This window comes from Manis pentadactyla, chromosome 5, assembly GCF_030020395.1.
Source record: "Manis pentadactyla isolate mManPen7 chromosome 5, mManPen7.hap1, whole genome shotgun sequence".
Taxonomy (NCBI): domain Eukaryota; kingdom Metazoa; phylum Chordata; class Mammalia; order Pholidota; family Manidae; genus Manis; species Manis pentadactyla.
In genome coordinates this window covers 150584-172330 of record NC_080023.1, presented here as the reverse complement: position 1 = coordinate 172330, position 21747 = coordinate 150584, and the positions used below count along the sequence as shown (strand labels likewise).

At 46.4% G+C, this 21747-nt stretch overlaps 1 protein-coding gene across 1 annotated transcript; it reads right to left on the bottom strand.

The window, feature by feature from the left end:
- Window positions 1–6993: 6993 nt before the first annotated feature.
- On the bottom strand, window positions 6994–9628 carry S100P (S100 calcium binding protein P). The gene is made up of 2 exons (XM_036921385.2): window positions 9413–9628; window positions 6994–7281 (listed from the first exon to the last, which is right to left on the bottom strand). The coding sequence occupies exons 1-2, from the start codon at window positions 9548–9550 to the stop codon at window positions 7135–7137; spliced, it is 285 nt and encodes a 94-aa protein (XP_036777280.2). The 5' UTR covers window positions 9551–9628; the 3' UTR covers window positions 6994–7134.
- Window positions 9629–21747: the final 12119 nt, after the last annotated feature.

Sequence of the window (21747 nt, the reverse complement as noted above, 5' to 3'; positions counted from 1 at the left end):
TTTTCTGAGGAACCTCCATACTGCTTTCCACAGTGGCCATACCAATTAACATTCCTACCAACAGTGTAGGAGGGTTCCCTTCTCCACATCTTGAAAAAGCTGTCTTACCTAAAATGATTTTTCCCATCTCCCATTTGTTCAATATTATGTGTTGAGTGGAGAAAATAAAAAAAACAGAGATGCAAACAATGTCAAATCCTTTAAACAATCTCAGAAATAGCAAATGTGGTGCCTCACAGAGCCTTTCAGTCAGACTAACAGCTCTTTAAAAAGATTAAAGATATGCCTCACAGAGCCTCTCAATCAAACAACAGTGTCTCTAGGAATCTTAAGGGCTTGTTCCTTAGATTTATCAGCAGAAGTCCAAGGTAGAGATGAATTTATCTCAAAGGGATTTGAAGGTGGAGCTTTCATCTAATGAAATAAGCCCCAATGAGATTCACAAGAAATCCACAAAGTTTTTAAGACAATTATATTCTGTTAATATTCTGGAAAGGACAGAGAGTATAAAATGAAAGGCCTCTGGACACCCCCCACTTCCACTCCAAAACGTCTACAAGCAGAAAGCAGTTGAGAAAATGACTCATCTGCAAATATATGCTACCTTCCGTGAAAAAGGAAGTTATGACTTAATGGGTGGAAATGAGAGCCCAGAGAGTGGGGCTGAGAGCCACGGGAATTATTCCAAGACTTTGAGACTGGATGGCAGAATTTCTATGGACCATTGATTCCTTTGTGCCTTCCATTTTTCCGTCTTCTGAGCAGGAATGTCTGTAATGGTTACCCTGTGCCTGCCCCACATTTGTGTATGTATTGGATGCGTGGGGGCAGATAATTTGTCTCTTTAGTTTCAAAGGTCTACAAATCAAGAAGAACTGCATTTTAGAAGTTGGATTTAAGGAACTGCACTCATGGAACCTACCCACATCTGACCTAATTTAGATGACAAAATTCTGGACTTAGAGCTGATGCTGCAATAGGATGTAACTTTGGGGGAACCTTGGGTGGGGGTGAGTGTGGTTTTCATGTTGGAAGGACATAATCATTAATGGCCAGAGAGACGACTGTAGTAGCCAGCCTTCAAGATGACCCCCAGTGTTCCCCACTTCCTGTTATTCACACCCTTGTGTGTTCTCTCCTTTTGAGTGTGTACTGGACTTAGTGACTTGCCCATAATAGAAAAAGGCAGACTTGATAATGTGTGACTTGGAGATTAGGTCATAAGCGAAGGTGTGTCATCTTTTTCTCTGTTGCTCTGGGGAAAATCAGCTACCTTGTTGTGAACAGCGCTGTGGAGAAGTCCACATACTAAGGAACTGAGGCCTTTTACCAAGAGCTAGTGAAAAACAGCTTCCTTCCAAAGATTACATGAGTAAGCTGTCTTGGATGTGAATCCTCCAGCTACATTCAACCCCAGAGATGAGGCAGCCCCAAGTGACATCTTGACTGCATCCTCATGAAAGATCCTGAGCTGAAACTATGTGAAATAATAAACATTTGTTGTTTTAAGCTGCTTAATTTTGGGGGAAATTTGTTATGTAGCAATGGATAACTAGTACACCATTGAAGATATATACTACAATCTGTTTTATTTACTTATTCTCTTGCTTATGAGCATTTGGTTTGTTTTAGCTTTGAAGTTATTAAAATGAAGTTGCTGCGAATATTCTTCTGTATGTTTTTTTATGGCCAAACACACTCAAAATCTCTTGAGTGGTCAAGATATCAAATTACTAGGTCATAGAGTTGGTTTACGTTTAGTCAAAGTAATGTCAAATAGTTTCCCTACTTGTACCAACTTGTATTTCCATTGTTATGGGCTGAATGTATATGTCCCCCACTCCACTTCATATGTTGAAGCCATAATCCCCAAGGCGGCTATATTTGCAGTAAGAAAGTAATTAAGATTAAATAAGGTCATGGAGCAGGGTGGGGGGTGGGGGGGCTCTAATCTGATAGGATTAATTGACATTTCTACCAATAAAAAAAGACACCAGGGTTCGTGCTCTCTCCCTCTACCCCTACCTGTGCACAAAGAAGATCACATGAAGACTAGTGAGAATGTGGCCACCTGCTAGCCAGGAAGAGAGATTTTGCCAATAACTGAATTTTCTTGCACCTTGATCATGGACTTCTAGCATCCAGAACTGTGAGGGGGAAAGTTTGTTGTCTAAGCCACTCTGTCTGAGCAGACTAAGATACTCATCAAGAATGCATGAGAGTTCCAGATGTTCTGCACCCTCCCCAGCAATTTGGTTTTGTCAATATTTTACATTTTAGCCATTGTAGTGGGTGCATAGTGCTGTCTCTTTGTGGTCTTAATTTGCATTTCCCTGTTGAATCATGAAGGTGAGCACCTTTTTATATGCTTATTGGCCATATGGCTATTCCCTTTTGTGAAGTACCTGTTCAAGTCTTTTTCCCATTTTAAAATTTAGTTATTTGTGTTTTTCTAATCTGTTAGAAAAAGCATAACATCTAAATGTGATTTATTCCCACCAGGAGGTTTAAACATTTTAACAGTAAGGTATTAACAAAGGGCCACGTGGTGGAAAATATGCAGGAAGCTGCTCAGGCTGAGAGTAGGGATGGGGGTGGAGGATTGGTAAGGACCTGGCTACCTGTTTGAGTTTTTTAAACCTGCCAGTGAAATTAAGACAAATGTAAGAGAAGGCCCAAAATGGATATAATTGGCTTAGATGCTATCTGGGAAAGAACGTGAACCCTGCAGTACTCAGCCAATGAGGAATCAGGGAAGGGACTCACTTGCTAGGGAATAAATTACTTGGCGCCAGTGGCCGCAGGTGTGCCTGCTCACCAGACTCCGTTCTTGCAAGATCGTCATTTAAGCCTCACTCTGCTGTTCTCTTAGTCTCCGTGTCCACTAGTGTGTTTCTCACAATTGCTCTGTAGAGATTCTTGATACAGTTGAATATGGGTCCTTTGTCATAAACAACTCAGCTATTGAAACTATCTTCTCCCATTTTGCAGCTTGCCTTTTTACTCTCTTACTGGTGTCTTTTGATAAACAGTTCATAATTTTAACAAAACCCAATTTATCAAACCAGGAAAGTTTTGCGAGCGAAAGGGGACACTATTTAATGATCACATTAGGACATGAGGTATAAATTTTGGGCAAACCATGTCATATGATTATCATGGACCATATAATCATGTTATGATCATTAGGGATATCTATACGATGTCCACCCTAGGTAATTAGGTGGAAACTGAGACCCAGAGAGATGTGTTCAGGTTGACCAACTTGTCCAAAGTAGCAGAAAGTAACTGGAGGAGCTAGGACCTAATTCAGGATTTGTCTGACTCCCAGACTTTTGGCATCAAATACCTCCATAGACTGCCTGGTAATAATTATAATACTATAATTGTATATTATAATTATATTACGATTTATTATGCAATAATTATGACTTTGGTAATTATATATAAATAAATAACTATAGTAACTATAATACTGTAATGATAACACTCCCACCACTTCGATCTGCTGGTATTTGTGAGACGCTTCCACGCACATCAACTCATTTCCCCCCTTCCCACTGACAGACATCCAAGGTGGGACCACCAGTCTTTATTCATCAGACTGGAAAACTGAAGCTCTGAACTGTGGGATGTGTGCAAGCAGGATCCCTCCAAATCACTGCTAGTGTGACACTGGGTGAACAAGCCTAGAAGTAGGCTCCCTCCATCCACAACGGCTTACTGTCCATACTCAAAATTTTTGTTAAAGGAATATTAAAGCAACATTTACTGAGCCCCTGCTGTTTTGTTGGCCCTGTGTGGTGGAGACACAGAGATGACCAAGACCAGAAACTGCCCTCAAGAAGCCTCCAGTCTTGTAGAAGGGCTTATATTTTAGGGAAGAAGGCTTCTTTTTAAAACATTCCCTAAGGCCTTACTTGAGCCCAGGCGGCCAAGAGAGGCTGAGGACAGAGCCGAATCATAAGTGGCCCTATATCTTGGGTTGCTTACAGTCTGGTGAAGAGGCAAAAGGCTACTGACCAGAACAACCCAAGGCGGGGAGACAGAAACCCCCCCGAGACCGAGTATGAGAACAAGGGGACGTTAGTGTCCTTGGCTTCTGACTGACGCCAAGGCCGCGTCCCAAGAGAGGGAGCCTGTGTGGCACCCAAGAGCAGGGACTCTGGGTTCAAACGCTGACCACCAGCGTGGACTTTAGTCAGTTTTTCACCTACCTTACGGGTTTGTTGTGAGGGTTAAATGAACTAATACAAGTTAACCTAAGCGCTTACAACAGTACATGCTTGAATGGTAAGTGCGGTGAACGCCGGCCTGTCTTATTCAAATATGACGGAGAGAGAATCGCCTTAAAAAAGAAACACAGAAAAGTCAAGTCCCGAAAGCTCTCCTAGAGGCGACGAGCAGAGCACTTCGGCTCCCGCGAACGCAAATCAAAGAAGAAGGCGCGGCAGCGCGCGGCGGGGAGCGCGCGCGCGGCCGAGGACCCTCTGCGTGCGCGCGCCCGCAGCCTGCCCGGCGGAGCGAGGAGGGGAAGGGGCCCAGCCCCGTCGTGAACGCGCCGCCAGTCCTCAGCAGGGACCGAGGGCAGAAGCCCCAGGGCCGCGAGAAATTAAACAAAAGGTGGAAAAAATTCATCAAACTGGATGCCACTTCTCCCAGGCATGATCATGGAGAAACACTTGACTTGGGTTAAATATTTTGTTTTTTTAAAAAATTTTGGAAGCAACCCAACTCCCCCGATAGATAAATGGATGAGCAAAATGTATCATCCACAAATGGAATATTGTTCATCCTTAAAAAGGAATGGAGATCTGACTCATGCTACCACAGGGATGGACCTTAAAGACATGATGCCCAGGGTAATAAGAGAGTCACAAAAAGACAAGGCATGATTCCATTTTCATGGGAGACCCAGAGGAATCAGGTACAGAGAAAGTAGAGCATTAGGGGCAGGGGCTGGAACTGTTGTCTAATGGGTACAGAGTTTCAGTTTTGCAAGATGAAAAAGTTTTGGAGATTGGTCGCACAACAATGTGAACATACTTGACTGCTACTGAACTATGCGCTTAGAAATGGTGACGATGGTAGGTTTTACGTATAGTTTAACATAATTTTAAAAAATTCTCCTTTGAGCTACTCATCCTCGGTTAAAAATGGAAAACATTTTCGGGAAATTATCTGTGCTCCAGATAAAGCTTTGTGCAAGAAAATATTAATAGTAGTATACTTTTCAAAACACAAATAGGAAGAACTGCATCTTTAACAATATGTAAATGTTGGTGCACTCATAATTAATTTCTGGCAGCCATTGAAATGCTGGTTGGACATGGCTTTTGCATCAGAGGACCTGGATGCCAGGGGTCCCCCAGGAAGTTGTCACCTCCAGAGAGTAGACTGTGGACTTCACCCAGAGGAACCAGACGCTTTGCATCCTGCTGGGGACCCTGAACCGAAGTGGGCTGACAGAGAACCGTGGGAGGCTGGTCTTGAGCAGGGACCTGTTCTCCAAATTCTATGTGCTCTCCTGGTTAGAGGAGGGGAGGAGGCCGGATGAGATGAAGGAGTTCTGGGGCTGCTGGGCACCTGTGGGAACCGCACTCCACAGAAAAAGAGTCCTTTTCAAGGCAGGCCGTTTTGACAGAGCCCATTCTGCGGTGCGAGAACAGGAGATTGACCAAGGTGGGCCCTGGGTCTTCATGAGGAGGGGCTGGGAGTGTAAGGACAAGACAGAGGAGCCCAAGGAGGATGCTGGAAGGAAGTGCATGCTGCTCTTCTCATCCTCCAGCAGCTGGGTTCTTAGTGGACAGTACAGAAACCTACCCCAGGTGATGACTCTGAAAAGACTTCTCTCCTTTACGCTGTTAAGTAGTTTGAAATTGCCGAGAGACCTGGAGAACTAGGTTCAGGGCTACATAGCTGGAAACCTCTCTTAACATCTGTGCTACAAAACCTGCAAGAGTTTTTCCACATCCCTCCTCTTTGTGTCAACTGCCCGACTCCAAGTCTGGGGTGAAAGCAGAATCTGGGGTGCCCAGGTCAGTGCCTGTACCCCAGTCGTAAGTGAGGCTGGGAAGCCAGGGCCCCAGTGCTTGCAGCAGCTCCAGTAGGCTCTGCCTCCCACCAGCACTAATAAGCTGGGCTACTTGTCATTTACAGGATGGTGAAGCCACAGGAAAAAACTACCTCCACTCTGGCCACACTTTCAGCTCCCCATGTCACATTAACTTGACTTTTCATGCTTTTTTTGAATATGTGTATGTGCTCCTATGCTCCCTCCTACAAAAATAATGTGCCGTCCCTTCCGCAGAGAGGGGTAAACCAAAGCCTCACATTGGTGTGTCAAGTTCAGGATCTTCAGTGATGCCCATTTCTGCTTTGGTGAAAATGTCTTCAGACCCAAGAAAAACCTTCAGCTGCTGGGTGTTCAGAAAACAATAGGAATCTCAAAACCTGGTCAAGACCCCACCTGAATCACTTTGGTTGCTTTCGAAAGAAAGTTTCATAAAACAACATTGGTTGCTACAGGCAGTTGTTCACTGGTGATCCTAATCCTCACCTGAAGTTTACTTATTCTTAAACTCTGTTACTGTGTTTTATGGTCTTTGTGGCCAAAAGAAAAAAAAATTGCAGTATTGTACCATTAAAAAGAAATAACTTGAAAATCTTGTTTGGAGAGATGGTGGGGCCAGGGTTTGATGAGTGACTGTGTGACTGACTGGCTGACCAAATGGTGGGTGGATGTGTGTCCCACAAGTCTCCCTTGAGTCTAGTATAGGGTGGCATTCATTTTATGATGACAAAAGCAGAGACTGCCTTAGCCATCAGGCTGGTGCAGGGTGGGCACTAAAGAAATGGTATGTGAATGGATTCTTACCAACTGACCTGTGTCATTTTCATCTCCATGTCTGCTGGCAAAGTAGTGTGTTATTGTTGGGTGTGTGTGGGGATACTGAGGTTTTAAGACAATAATCAGTTTCTCTGAGATGGGGATCATTTCATGAGCATTTTATTAATCAGAGGGTCATCAGCAGGCTCAGCCCAGGGAAATAACTGCCAATGAGGGCTTTCCGGAGGTTGGGGGCTGGTCCCTGCCCCTGCCCATGTCCCTCAGGAATCTGGCTCTACAAGGCATCAGGATTCTTCCTGCTCAAAGTACATGTGGCAGGTAGATGTGAGCACGGCCACCAACATCATGAACTCATTGAAGTCCGCCTTGGCGTCTCCGTTGGCGTCCAGTTCCTTGAGCAGCTTGTCCACAGTAGTCTTGTCCTTTCCGCTCTAGGGGAGACAGGCCCAGGTCAGCACTGTGGGTGCCTGGGGGCCCCAGCCTCACCAAGCCCCGCTGCTGGGCAGAGCAGGCTTGCCTTGTTCCCAGGCTCTGCTCTGGGGACAGCAGTGTACACCAGCCACGTGGCTCTAAGCAGCTGTGTGCACCCCTGCATGTGTGACATGATGTGGACATGTAGTGTTTTAGGCCAGATTTGAATTGCCTCATGTTCTGCAGGAGGGAGTGTTTATTTTGCTGTTACATTTTGAAGGGGATTGTTTAATGGGCTTTGAAATGGGCTTTGAAATAATGGATGAGTATTCCCAGGAAGCACTGGCAATCGGCGCTCCAGCCCTCTGCACCACTGGTTTTGTGGGTGTTAAATTACCAGAACTCTGCGTTATGCTCTTTGAGCGCCCCCACTGGGCTGGGACCCAGCAGGCTGCTTTACAGAAACCTCTGATCCTCACAACCCCCAGGCAAGAAGACTGCCTCACCCCAGGTTACAGATGAACAAGGCCTACGGATGAGGGGACCTGCCTGAGACTCCAGGCAGAAGGGAAATCTGGGGTTGAGACCAGGAGGAGGACAGAGTCCTTGTTCTCCCCTCTGCTCGGTGCTCCAAGGCCCCAGGTCTTCTTAGAGGGCCGGCAGGTTCTCTGAAAGCCTGCCCATCTGCCACTGCTCTGCCCCCCTGCAGATCGGGAGGCAGCAGCAGGGGTGCTGAGGACCCAGCCCAGGAACCGGCCACTGGCAGACAAGCCGTGGAGAGTCCCGACAGTGGCACGCCCTGTAGCTCTCAAAAGGCCCGTGTAGCTGGACAGCCTTCCAGTGCTCACAAAGCTCCAGTGGCCTCAGGCACTGGGCTGAGCATCGAGGAAACAGCCACAAGGCTGTGGACACGGCTGAGCTCCAGCTTTACCATCCTGGGCTTCAGCACAGCTGAAGGTCTGGCCTGTTGAAGGGTCCGAGCCCCCTGCTTTTCAGTTCTCAGTCATTCTGACTTAAGGCAAGTTTGAGAACCCCTACCTTAGCCACTGGCTTTCAAAATGTGTTCCCTGGACCACCTGTCACTCCCCCATACACAGCTTTTTGGATCAAAATCCCCAAGGGTTATATTCTTAAAACTGTTAATTTTTAGAACACCCAAGCCCGAGCACAAGTCCCCTGCAGATGGCAGCAGGGGTGTTCAGAGAATGTATGTTGCAATATTAGGTTGAAAAAGAAATTGCAGGTTAGAATTTCATTCACATCAACTTTCATGTGGAGAAAAGGCTGAAAGGGAAACGGGGAAGGAGTTGTAGGGATTTCCTGCCTCTGCCTTTCTGTGTTTTTACATTTTCTGCCACAAACACATATTTATAATAGAGACCAGCAAATGAACTTGATTTGAAAAACTGTATCCTCACTGCACTCACATCCAGAGAAAGAAAATCAGGAGAAGTGCCCAGTGTCTTTGAAGTGATGGTTCAGGCTGAGACTAGCAGGCCTCCATGTCCGAGAATCAGCGTGGGTGCAGAGCCCGTGAAGTGCAGGCAGGCGGGGTTTGGTGGTGGTGGTGGGGAGCCAGGTGAGAGCGGGAAGGGGAAGGAGGGCACAGGAGGGACCTGCTCCTGTCCTCCTTCCTGGAGGCCCACTAACACCAGGCTCCTGGAACCTGGGAGGAGCGGGAGGGAGGGGGATAAGCAGACAGGGCAGCAGGGATGTTTGTGGGCAGCAGCCCTGGAGAGGAACAGCTCCGGGGGGCCAGCAAAGCCGCCTCCGAGGTGGCCCTGGGTTCAGTCCCTGTTTGCCACCCCCTCTGCTCTGGTTCGCCTCCCACTCTCTTCCACCGGGACCCCAAGTCACAAGTGAACTGGGGCTCTGAGTCCATGCTTCAAGGATTGACCTGGCCACATGCCCTCCCTGCCCCAGAGTTCCTGGGCAGCAGACCCTGTCCTTGGCCTCTGGCCTCCCCTTTCTGCCTGCACCTCCGGGGCCAGCTCACGGCTGGCTCTTCACGCTGTCTGTCTCTTCTGCCTTCCATACCCACCCCTTTTTCCTCTTTCCTCCCATCTCCCTTCCTGACCTTCGCGGTCTCCTCTGAGCCAGGCCCCGGGGGGCGGGGAGGATGGGCGCTGCCCTGCACCGCTGCACCCTCACCTCCAGGAAGCCCGGGAGTTCCTTCTCCAAGAGCGTCCTCAGCTCTCCCTTGGTCAGGCTCAGCTTGTTGCCCTCGGCCCCTGAGTACCGGGCAAAGACGTCGATGATCATGCCCATGGCCATCTCCAGTTCTGTCATGGTGCTGGATTTCGACCCACCTTCCTCCTGGGGGCTGGTGCGGCTGAGGAAAAATCCACTGGAGGCCTCTTGACACTTTATAAGGCCCAGCCTCATACTGACACAGAGGGTGGGACAGACTGGGCTGGACTGGTCAAAGCTTGCCCCTCCCCACCCTGCAGCTCAGCTTCTGATGAAATGCACTGTTGCAACCTCCTGTCAACCCTTCTCTCCCAGCCTCACCTGGTACTGCCACCTCAATGTGCCCACATCTTACTGTGCTTCCCTATCTGGGGGTCACCACTGATTTACAGATGGTGTCCTCATCTCTGTTCTCCACCCTGGTGGACAGGTGGGGTCTTCAGAGTAAGTGGGTGCCTGGTGAGTTTGTGTCAAGTGTGTAACTAGTGAGGGAGTGGGTCTGTCCCTTCCTGTCCCCTGGCACCAGACCTCAGAGATACCAGACAGGCTGGCAGACACAGGATGAACATGGGAGCGAGTGTGGTCCTGCTCCTGCAGCTGCTTCTCAGAGCACCTGTGAGTCATTCAGAAGCCAGTTTCCACTGCAGCCCCGCTACCTGAGCCATAGCAGTTATGGGGTGTGTGTGCATGTGTGTGCACGGGCACATGGCCCTGACAGCCACATGAGTGTCCTAATGTAAGTGCCTGAGTCAAGCTCTGATTGCAGAGGCCTCCACCTCAAAGTCGCTGTCTGAACAAACACCCTGGCACCACAAGAGGAGGTCAAGAGCCACCCCTGCCCAAAGGCTCCACAAACAGCCGACCATTTGGGCTGCCCCTTTTTTCTCTTTTTGCACTTCCCCACAATCCCATGGCACCCCACCCTTGGCCCCAGTAAAAGCAGAACCCAGGCCTGATGTTCCCCTGCAACCTCACTGTGTGGCCCCAGTGCATCCTGTCACTTGTGGGATGGACCTTGTGCCTTTCAGTTTCCTGATGATCATTGCCAAGGGAGCCTCACGAGGCCAGCCCAGCGCCAGCCTCCACTATTGATGGGCAGAGACCAGTGCCCAGTTGTTGGGGACACCCTGCGTGCCCAGTACCTCCTATCCTCCACAGCTGGAGGCCTGCAGCCTGTGTGTTGCTATGAAACCTGTAGGATCCCTGAGGTCAGGGTGGTGGGGACAGGAAGTCAGGCCACATTCCTAATGGGCTTGACACTTTGCAGGAGCATCCGGTCCTACAATGGCCAGATCCTTCTTTGGACGTGTCGCCTTTTCCCAGGTTCCCTACAGGGGAGGCTCAGCGTGGCCCCAGTTGTAATCCACTGGGAAGCAGGGAAAGGCAGGCTCCTCTCTGCAGGCTGGACATGTCCCGCCTGGGATCAGACTCCAGGACCCAAGTCCCCTTTGGCCTCCCAACCCCTGGACCCAATCAGCAGGACAAAAGGAGAAAGCTGCTGGGGACAGTGGGCTCCATAGGGGGTCATTCACTTTAAACTTCACTTTGGTGGCCGTGGGAGGACTGCGAGGCAGGTGGGTGTGCTCCCCTGCCCCTGAAGTTTCTGGAGCTGCCAGGGCTGCCCCTGCCGGGGACGCTCACCAGCAAGCCCTCCAGGAATGAGCCCTGCTCAGGCCTCTCTTCAGACAACAGGGCCCCGGTTTCCAAGAAAGTGTTATCTGAGGCCCTTATAGGGACCGTGGGCAGATCGCCCCCAAATATGCTGTCAGGTGGACTGTTCTGAGCTGCACGCAGTTGAGACCCTTTGGGCTCAAGAGAAGCTTCTGCTCCTCCCTTAACTGTCCAGAAAATCCTAAACTGGGGTCTTGCCAAAAAAAAAAGTTGTCATCCTGTCACCAGAGAGATATGTTATCTGTGGGCCCCATCGGTATGTTGGGGGAAACATCTGACCACTGTTAAAAAAACAAAATTCAAGTAAGCAAATTTGAAGACCTAATTGGGTTTATTAAGGGACTCATGAATTGAGCAACGTTCCTTTAGCAAGTACAGAGCGCTCCAACATACTACAGGAAAAGGTTTATAAAGGCAAACAGCATTTAAGAAAGAAAGGAATTAGGAAAAAGAAAAAAAAAAGAAAGGAATTCATTAGCAAGAACTGTGTTGTTTCAACAAGGCCTCCCTCCTCAGGGTCAGGGCTCCAGGACTTCCTCCAGGAGATTCCAGTTCGGCCCGTGAAAGGTCACATTCCTGAGGGGGTGGAAACTGAAGTTGGGTCAGGTATGAAAGCTTGGTTTGTGTGGGCCCTAACTTTAAGTGACCCCATATGGGCCTGAGATGTTTCTTTCCAACATTACCAACACCTGCTCTTCTTACTGCCCTGTGTCCTGCCCTCCCCACTTTGGGGCCCCAGGCCCCCATCCCATTTCTGAGCTCAGGATGGCAGCTTCACCTCGTTTTGCCTTCCTGTCTTTGACCCTCTCGTGTATGTGGGGGGTGCCCATATGTATGAAACAACATTAGAATTTTTCCTATGTATCTGTCTTAGATCAGCCAGAAGAACCTCAAAGAGTAGAGGGAAATGCTTCCTCCCCAGCAGCTGGTGATGTCCAGTGGGAGAGTTAACTCACTGCGCATGCTGGCTCCGAGGCATCTGCAGCTGGGAGACGCTTAGGCCTCTGACATGCAGCCAGCAGCGGGTAAGATTTCCTACCCCGTCAGCGTCTCAGCATCTCTATCTGTGGGGTGCGATGGAGCGAGAATGGTGAGGATCCTTTTGGTTTCTTTCTGACTTCACAGCATCAGGAGGACATCCTGGTGCAGCTAGTTCCTTGTGCTTAGCGAATCATGGCAAACCTGGCGGAGGGCTCTTGTTTACTCCTTCCCAGACATGGTCTTTGTTTTCCTTTGTCTTTGTCGTCTGTATGTCTCGAGAGCTTGGCTTTGTGATCACTGAGAATGTGGAGGATGCGTGCCCTGGTGTGAACCCCGCGGGCAGCCCAGCAGGCTGTGCCCCTGACTGTCCCCATTGTTTGTCTGGCTGTGCCAGCATCCTGGGCAGTTTATCAGAAGAGGTCCAGCCCATAGGGAACCTTTGTCATCTCAACTTCCATTGTTTACTAGTGCTGGAAAAGTCCCATTACAGTATCACCTGCATGGTGTCATGGACTGGAGGGTCTGTGATGGGGTGTCTGATGTTTTTGTGGGAGACTGGAGCCCTACTGCTTGTGGCAATGCAGGCCTTTGCTTTCTTAGACTAACTTTGGGAGTAAATCTTGGGGCTACATCTCCTATGCCCTCTCCAGGGATGCCTCTTGTATCCACGGGAAGGGTTTAGTCTAAGTCTGAAAAGTTACCTTTGGTTCTTTCCATGAAAAGGCTTATTGGCCTGAGTACCTGTTGAGAGAGCCTGCTCATCAATGGGCAGATGATGGATCCTTTGAACTGGCTATCCTGGAAAGAAAACAAATTTTAGAGAGCTCTCTATTGTCTTATTAATAGAACGGCTGGCCTTAGGGATTCCCTGGACAAAATGAAAGAACAGAATTAGGCTTAGAAGAAAAATTAATGTCCATATCCAATATAAGTTCCCCTTCTCAAAATCTGGCCGCATCCGCCTGTCCCGACTTCCCATTCCCTGTAAGATTCATGAAGACCACTCAGGCCTGCCCTCCAGGCCCAGAGTGTGAGTGTACAGTTTGCGCATGTAAATGGTGAAAGCCAGAAAGTGAATTTGGCAGCAGCACCTGGGAACGACAGCAGGACAGGCTTTGCTGGCTCTGTATTCACTCTGCCAACTTTGGGCCTTGCTATGCAATGTCCTTTTCAGATATATCCTAGGCCCCCACCCAAAAAATGCATGTCTCCTGGACAGCAGCAGATCTTTTCAGAGGATTCTACCAAATTTAGGGAAGAATTAGAATATCAGCAGCCACTCACAGATGGCCAGAGTTCCTTCTAGGCCTTCCTACAAATGTTCAGCTGCAGGCTAATATTCAGGGGCTCATAGAAGAGGGGAGTAAGATTTCATGATACCCCTTTCATCTCCAGTCCTGAGCCACTGGTTCCTGATTCTTTCTCTTCACAAACAGCATCACCTTCTTGCTAGTCTCGTTAATGTATCCGAAAACCTGAAGTTGGCTTTCTGACTGCCTAGGACATACAGGCTGTTGGTTCTTTCTTTTGGCAATATTTGGGAGTGACTCTGGATCTTGGGACAGTAATATCCTTTGCACCCTCTTTGGGGACCTCCCCCTCTTACACCCAAGGAGGAGTTACTCAGTACTGCCAGAAATATTTACCATTTGTCTCAGCTGAAAACAGACAAGCTCTGTAATCAAAAGTTGGCCAGATCAGAAGCTAATATTCAGAGCCTGAAAGGATTTTTTTTAGCTCTTTCCCCCCTAAGTTAAAATAAAAATGTGTATCCAGAAGGAAAGAAGCAAACTTAGGGGAATGTAGTTGGTTGGATAGATGAACCTATGATGTAATTTAAATCATAACCCAGTTCTTTGAGGAATTGAAAGCAATTGTCCTTACCTTTAAATCTTTGTGAAACTAGAAATATGACCCCAGAAAAATTAAAAGTCAACCTGTAATTTTCCAACCTCAAAATCTCCCCTCTTTCCCAAAGGCTTGTAATATTGTCCTTATGAAACCAAAGTCTTTGGAGACCACGGAGAGGTTTCTCATCAGAAAGAGAGAGGCAGAATTTGGAAATTTGACAAATGAAAAAACTCCACAAATATTAGTAACCGAAAGATTTGCATCCATATGTCTGTGTGTGTGTGTGTTGTGTTTGTGAGATTTTTCTACCTCCAGATGGTATTGCTAAAATTAATTTGTAGGAGGTCTATTTGGTTGAAGTCAAGAGCTGGTAAGGATCAGCGATTCTAAAACTCTCAGAAGATAGAAACTAACACAAATGTTTTTCAAGCTCATGTGATATGGGACAATATTTGGCATTAAAGATAATTTAAGGCTGTTGGCTTCATTAAAACAGGCATATTTTTAGCATTATCAGCATCTAAAATGAAAACTTTGATTTTGCCTGGATTTACTTAAAGTCAAATAAGTTGATGTTATCTTTGTTATAAAACATCTTTAGAAGATAGCTTGGAAGAATGATTGAACTTGTCTGATGTCTCTTGAAGTTTTTATAGGTAATCTAAACATAACTAAGAACAAGTGAACTGAATCAGTGTAATTTAGATAAAGGCTTATAAATAAACTGTTGTCAGTATTGTTTTATGGTATGTCACTTAAGTAATGTCCCAAAATCTCTTTGGTAACATTCACCCACAGAATTTTGCTAGGTTAAATTAAATTATGGGAATACATTGAATATCTATATTATTTCCAGGTAAGATAAAATGCTGAAACATTAGTTGCTAAATATGTCTACTTACTTCTATCGTCTTACAGAGAAACTAAAGATTAATTTGGATCTGTTGGTAAACATGTTTTGTACTTTATTGAAAAACTACAATGAAAAAGCGTATGTTCCTATAAATTATGAAATGTATTCATAAATTTACCAATCTAAAAAAGGCTGGTGTAACAGTTAGCCATAGCTTACTACTTAGTTTTCACTAGAAATTAAGGTTCCTAAAAGTTGAGAATTATATTAAGTATAATTAAACTTATTGGAAATAATAGGAGAAACATCTTTGTATGCAAGAAAAGTAGGCTGTGTGCTTGGTGATATAAGAAGGTATGAAGAATGGAAATGTATTTTTATTAAGGGAAAAGGAAGTGATTTTTGTCCTAAAGTGAAGCTGGTTATTTAAAGAGGAAAACACAGGACAAAATTTGAATGTAAAAAAAAGTTGTAGAAGGTTCATGGAAAAGGAGTCTTTGAAAATGAGTTTTAATGTGTGATCATGCTGGCTAAGATAAAATGGTTTATTTAAGAATGAGTTTTATTATCAAATGTACACTGGTGCAAGATTAGAAATTGGTTTTCTTCTTGTCAAAAGGACAAAGTTTTCTTGGACTATTGGTTGGCTCTTGATAATCAGCAATTATGAAGAGTTTTTCTTTGCCATTAAAATAATTACTTAGAAAACAAAATTCTGTGCTTTATCAAAATAATTTCCTGTGCTTTAAGTTATCTTTATCATCAGGTTTTTTGATTACTTAAAAAAACTGAGTCTTCTTAATATCAAAAGAGCAAAGTTTTTTTCCCAGCTATGTGAGCAATAATATTTACCTTTAAAATATTCTATTTTCATTTTGATTAATGGGTAACTAAATATTGTTTCATAATGACCTGTGATTCTATTTAATCAAATGTCCAAACCTTTTGTTATTTTTGACAAACTTTCCCAAATCAAATTCTAAATAAAATCCTTTTTACCTCTAGTTAACTCAGATTTTCCAGAGGGCCCCTGAAACATGTCAGAGGGAATTTTCTCCTCATAAAAGAGAGACAATAAGCTAATGGCTTATTAATTTGGTATGATAAATTATGTGGTAAACAATAAGTGATGCTAAACCATCTCAGATTATATTTGTGCAGATATATGTTATTAAAATAGCTGTTCTAGAAATTTTATGAGACTCCTAGAAATCTGATAGGTCCTGGCATGTTATCAGTTGTAATTGTAGTTATTGAAATGTTATATGTTTCAGAAATAACCAAATTTCCTTGCCAATTGTATTACAATAAATGTTAACCAGACCTTTAACGATGGTCATTTTTATGTCTTTTGTCATTGACAGAAAGCTATTGTTTCACCCAGATGCTTTTGCAAAAGTGTCCCTGCAAAATAGCTCATCTTCAAGGAGATTCATAGAAAGAACTTTTGACAAAAACAGGTTTCTGATAACCTTAAGAGCTTAAAATGAACTGGGTAAGGATTTTCAGAACGTTGAAAAACTGGATTCAAGTGGATCAAGGATTAATAACACAGGACTGAATGAACTGAGGCAGGTGATCATAATTTTTATGACTCTTGTTTAAAACATTACTGGTTCCCTAATGTTTGCTTTTCCAGATTTAAGGCAACTTTTCTCTTAAGCTATCTGTGACTTGCAGCAATTTGGTAAAACATACCTTTGCAAACATATATGAGACCTTTTTCTCCCTACTCAATCCTTCTAGAATTCAAAAACTCATAATGAGTATTCTTATTTTCATGTCAATATTTTTATTTGCAAAAGTTCAGTAAGAATCTGTTTCCTTTATAACAGGACACAATTGGAAACAATGTTTATATTACTAAAGCTTTGACTGGAATGTCATATTTGAAAGAGAGATACAAAAATTCAGATATGACCAGACAGCTTTAAGAAACTATGGTTTAGCCAATGAAGTCCCTTGGAAAAACCGGCCTGTTACCTTGCTTACAGGGTTCCCAGCAGCCTTACCAGGTGAATAAAGAAGGTCACTCCTTAATATCAGGATATTCTGGGGACCTTGAGAAAAGAAGATTCACCCAAATCTCTAGGCACTGCTGGTGAAGTCTGATGGCAAATCCTTGGCTTGGCTTCCCAGGCCTCGAGAGGCCTTTTACAGTTTGATCTGAGATTCCCTAAGAAAAGTTCTAGCTAAGCAGATTTACGAGAGCCTATACAGTCAGTCACTACTGCAATACCTGTGTGGATAATCGGGCCAAGTTTACTAAGTGAGAGTTGGCCTGCAAATTAGTTGATCTTGCTGTGGTTATCTTTCATAAAAGTGAGGGTGATTTTAGAGAGAAAAATTATGTTTCGGTAACATGCATTTGTCGATATTAGATTCTAGTTCTGCTTAATTGTCCTGGAAGGTTTGTTTGCATATAAACCTGATTGCATCCTGAATTCTTCTGGTTTCCTCTAATATCCGGCAATGACTCTCCAAGCTAGAGTTTCTAATTTTCTCCTGTCCTTTTGACTTGAAATCATTGGGAACTGAAATTCTTCTTTCTCCTGGAGCCTTGCAAACAGAGGCTAGATGGGCTGATACAAACATCAGCGAAATCAGCACAAGAGCCCATGTTTAGACTATCTTTGTGCCCATTGTGTGGGTCACTCAGAAAGACCCCCAGAGACATTCAAAGTGCAAACCAGGGAAATTGGTCAGATCGCCACAGTCTACCATCGCTGTACCTGCAGACGCTTCAAGCCTGACATCTGGACTCATGTACTAGGTTTATAATTTGTTCCAACTCTTCAACTTTGTTTTTCTTTTGTCTCCATAGGAACGCCTCTCATTAATTACCTGGTGGCTTGCATAGTATAGGCCCAACTTTGGGAGCCCACCTGCAGGACCACCTCCTTAAAATGAGAATGTGTGAAACTTCCAGTTTCAGAAGAGGAAACTGTAGGGACCAAGGGCAGGTCACCCCAAAATGTGTTCTTTGTTAGGTGGACTATTCTGAGCTGAGGGCAATTGGGACCCTGCAGGCTCAGGAGAGGCTTTTCATCACCCTTCATTATCTAGAAAAATCTTGATTGGGGTATTTCCCTATATAAGGGTTATTTTCAGAGATAAGCTTTATCTGAGTGGCCCATCTGTATGTCAGCACAAACATATAATTACTAAACCTCTGCTCTACATAGCTTCCTGCCGTTTGGGGCCCCGGCCCCCATCCCATTCCTGAGTCTGGGGTGGCACATCTACCTCATCTTACCTTTCTGGCTTTGAACCTCTTGTGTATGTGGGGTTCCTGCATGTACAGAATCAAATTTGATTTTCTCCTGTTAATCTGTCTCATCTCAATTTGATTCTTAGACCAGTGAGAAGAACCTTGAGGGCAGAGAAAAAGGTTTCCTCCCCAACACCCAGTTAAAGAAAAAATGATTTGGACCTTCTAAAAGGGACAGAAGACGGGGGACAGGACATCACAGTGGGGGTAGGATCTGCAGTGGTGGACAGACTGGTCTCCACTCTGAATAAGTAGAGGCGGTTTGGCATTTGCAGCCTAGGGACAGAGTGAGAGGCCAGTGGGTGGAGAATCACTAAGAGGGGATCCGGAGGGTCAGGGGCATCTTACTGAAGGCAGGCCAAGGACTCACATATCAAAGGTGGGGAACAAGGGGCTTGTCAGATATCAAGTGTGGGGAGATGACTTAGTGATTCTTGTCACGGCTGCGGTGGGCAGGCTGAAGACTGAATGGGCCTGAGCATGAGGTCACACCGGAAAGGGGCTCAGAGGAGCCTGGCCCTTTGGCCAAGGCATGAGTCTGTCAGACCCGGAGGATGACTCCCACACTCTGGGCGAAGACCTGAGACTGAAAAGGGCCAGGCCTGGGCTACTCTAGGCTGGCACCTGCCTTACCTGGGCCCGGCTGGTGGCCAGAAGGGGTGGGCTGTGCTCAGGGGAGGTGCTCTCTGAGAGAGGGCTTCTTGGAGCCTGGGGCAGGCCTGGGGACCTGCAGGGCCTGCTGGGGTCTGATCTACAACAGGCACTCTCAAACCTACATTCACACCTCCTTGCTAAAAAGATGCTTTTTCTTCAGAACATCTACTTGCGAATGTGTATTTTTCCCAAAGCCTTATTTTCAAGCTTGTTACAGAAGTCAAAGCAGGCTTACTCAAAGACCTCCTGATGGAGATCTTTGTAGGAATTCTTTTTTATTAAGGTATTATTGATATACACTCTTATGAAAGTTACACGTGACAAACAATGTGGTTACTACATTCTCCCATATTATCGAGTCCCCCCCATGCCCCATTGCAGTCACTGTCCATCAGTGTAGTAAGATGCCACAGAGTCACTATTTGCCTTCTCTGTGCTACACTGTTGACCCGTGATCCCTCCCACCCACCGTCCCCCACCCCTCCCCTTTGGTAACAGCTAGTCCCTTCTTGCAGTCTGAGAGTCTGTTGCTGTTTTGTTCCTTCAGTTTTGCTTCATTGTTATACTCCACAAATGAGGGAAATCATTTGGTACTTTGTCTTTTTCTGCCTGACTTATTTCACTGAGCATAATACCCTCTAGCTCCATCCATGTTGTTGCAAATGGTAGGATTTGTTTTCTTCTTATGGCTGAATGATATTTCATAGTGTATCTGTACCACCTCTTCTTTATCCATTCATCTACTGATGGACACTTAGGTTGCTTCCATATCTTGGCTATTGTAAATAGTGCTGTGATAAACATAGGGGTACATATGTCTTTTGGTATCTGAGAAGTTGTATTCTTTGGGTAAATTCCTAAGAGTGGAATTTCTGGGTCAAATGGTATTTCTATTTTTAGTTATTTGAGGAACCTCCATATTGCTTTCCACAATGGTTGAACTAGCTGAGGAATTTATTTTTTAAGTGGTTAAATCATCATCATTAGAGTGAATGCATTTAGAAAAGACTGTTCTAGTTAAATAAAGATCATTAAACACTTGACCTCTATTGGCAGAGTCTCTGTTGTGGGTAGGTAACTAATTTAACTGTATTAAAAATTAACAGAAATTGCATTTGTCTTGAAAGTTAGTTTTTTTCCAAAAGGAGATTATGAATTGCAACATGCAAATTCTTCTTTCTGTCCCTGACCAGGTTGGGATCATTATTTTTCTTGCCTTCTAGGCTTGCCCCCTCCCAACTCTGGGTCGCTGGTGCCAGGGTCTCCTTTACAACAGTGAGACTCTGTGGATTCCCAGGTAACAGGAATACCAGCACAGAAACAGCCCAGTCTCTGCAGGATCTAGGGAGACTGTTGCCTTCATGGCCAGGCTCCAGGCTGGCTTCTGAACAGGCTGGTCAGAGAAAGAAAGAGCTGCTGCCTTGGCACAAATACACCTCTAGTCTATGCTCCCCATAACTGGCTACCAGTTGGTGTGAGGGCACTGGTGGAGGACTGCAGGGGGGTGGGGCAGAGACCTGTGACTTTACCCAGGGCCACATGCCTGAGGAGGGCCCTTGGGCTGCCCCTGCGAGTCCCTGCTCCCAGTCACCACTGCCCAGCTGGCCGCAGGCTGACCCAGATGCCTGGGCACAACCCCTCCCATGTCCAATACAGAGAGGTAAGGTGAAGAACTGGAATTACAGGTTTCCTACACATTAAGCAGGGTAGAGGAAGCCCTGAGAGAAAAAGGGGCCATGGGAATAACCAGCCAGGAGGCCCTGCCAGGTAGACAAAAGGCCACCTGCCCCACTAGGGGCCTGGGAGTTGTCCTGCTTCTGCTCAGGGTGCTGGGCAGGCAGGAATCATCTCCCGTGGGTCCGGCCCCGGGGTGGGCTCTGGAGGTCTGGGGAAAGACACAGTGTGTGGCAGGACAGGCCAGGCTTGGCTGCCATAGGACTAGCTCCTTTTCCCCTGGAGTCTGGGTCAGATGTGGCAAGCTGAGGAGGCCCCCTGTGCTCGGCTAGGGGGTGCACAATGAGCGAGACCCAGGCCCTGACCTTAGGGAGTCCCCAGCAAAGAGGGGGAGGTGAGAGAGCCGTGACTGATTGATGGAGGGCAGGAGAGCACAGACAGGAAAGGCTCTGCAGGCAGCCTCCCCACAACCTCATCAGGCAGGCCTGGGCCTCAGCCCTGGCCACACAGCAGAGCCCTGGTGATCTAAATGCCAGCGCTGTGCAGGCCCCACCAACCCGGAACAGCCAGGGCATGTCCTCCCAGGGGGCCCTGCTGTGCAGCCAGCTTATTTACACTCTGGAGGGTTTTCAGCTGGGAAGAGATATGGTGGGATTTGCCTTTTGAGGCCAACTCAGCAGCCGGTGTGAGACTCAGAACAGGAGGGTGAGGCAGGAGGCAGGGAGGCCAGTGAGAGGCCGCAGGGTAAGGAGTCCTCCAGCCATCTGCCCAGAGGACAGCCAGGGAGCAGAAAAGAGAAGGAGAAGGAGGGGGCCTCACTATCTGGCCCATGCTTTGCAGAAGGGGACACTGAGGCCCCGAGCAAGGGCAGGGGTCCACAAGCTGGGCTCCCGACTCCTCTCCACTCCCACTGCACGAACAGCTCTGGGGTCAAACCTATTTTATTTTTGATGACATCTAAGACAAACATGTGAGAAAGGTGAGGAAATGAGCTTCTCAGGAACAAGCTGCCTGTCTAGGGTCATGTGACACTCACCTGGGCGGGCTCATCCTAACTAGGTACGTAGCTTCCAGGGAAGGCAGCAGTGAGCCCTGGGCCCGGGAGTGGCCATTTGCAAGACTTTCTCCAGGTGAGAAAGCCAAACGCCTCCATCTCCAGCGTCCCTTGCAGCGAGGGGTGCTCGTGCAGGCAGTTCTAGACAAATGACATTTCCTTGAGGGCTATGGGAGTCTGCTTTGCTGAATACAAAGAGAAGGTCTTTAGCCCTTCTGCCTTCTTCCTTCCTGAAACCTGACAGTGATTCTGGAGAAGCAGCAGGACAGGAACCACGCGGATGAGGC

Coding starts and splice junctions, on each gene's coding strand:
- S100P (XM_036921385.2), bottom strand. CDS start 9,550: ATGACAGAACTGGAGATGGCCATGGGCATGATCATCGACGTCTTTGCC. Junction 7,282..9,412: donor AACTCCCGGGCTTCCTGGAG/GTGAGGGTGCAG, acceptor TGTCTCCCCTAG/AGCGGAAAGGACAAGACTAC.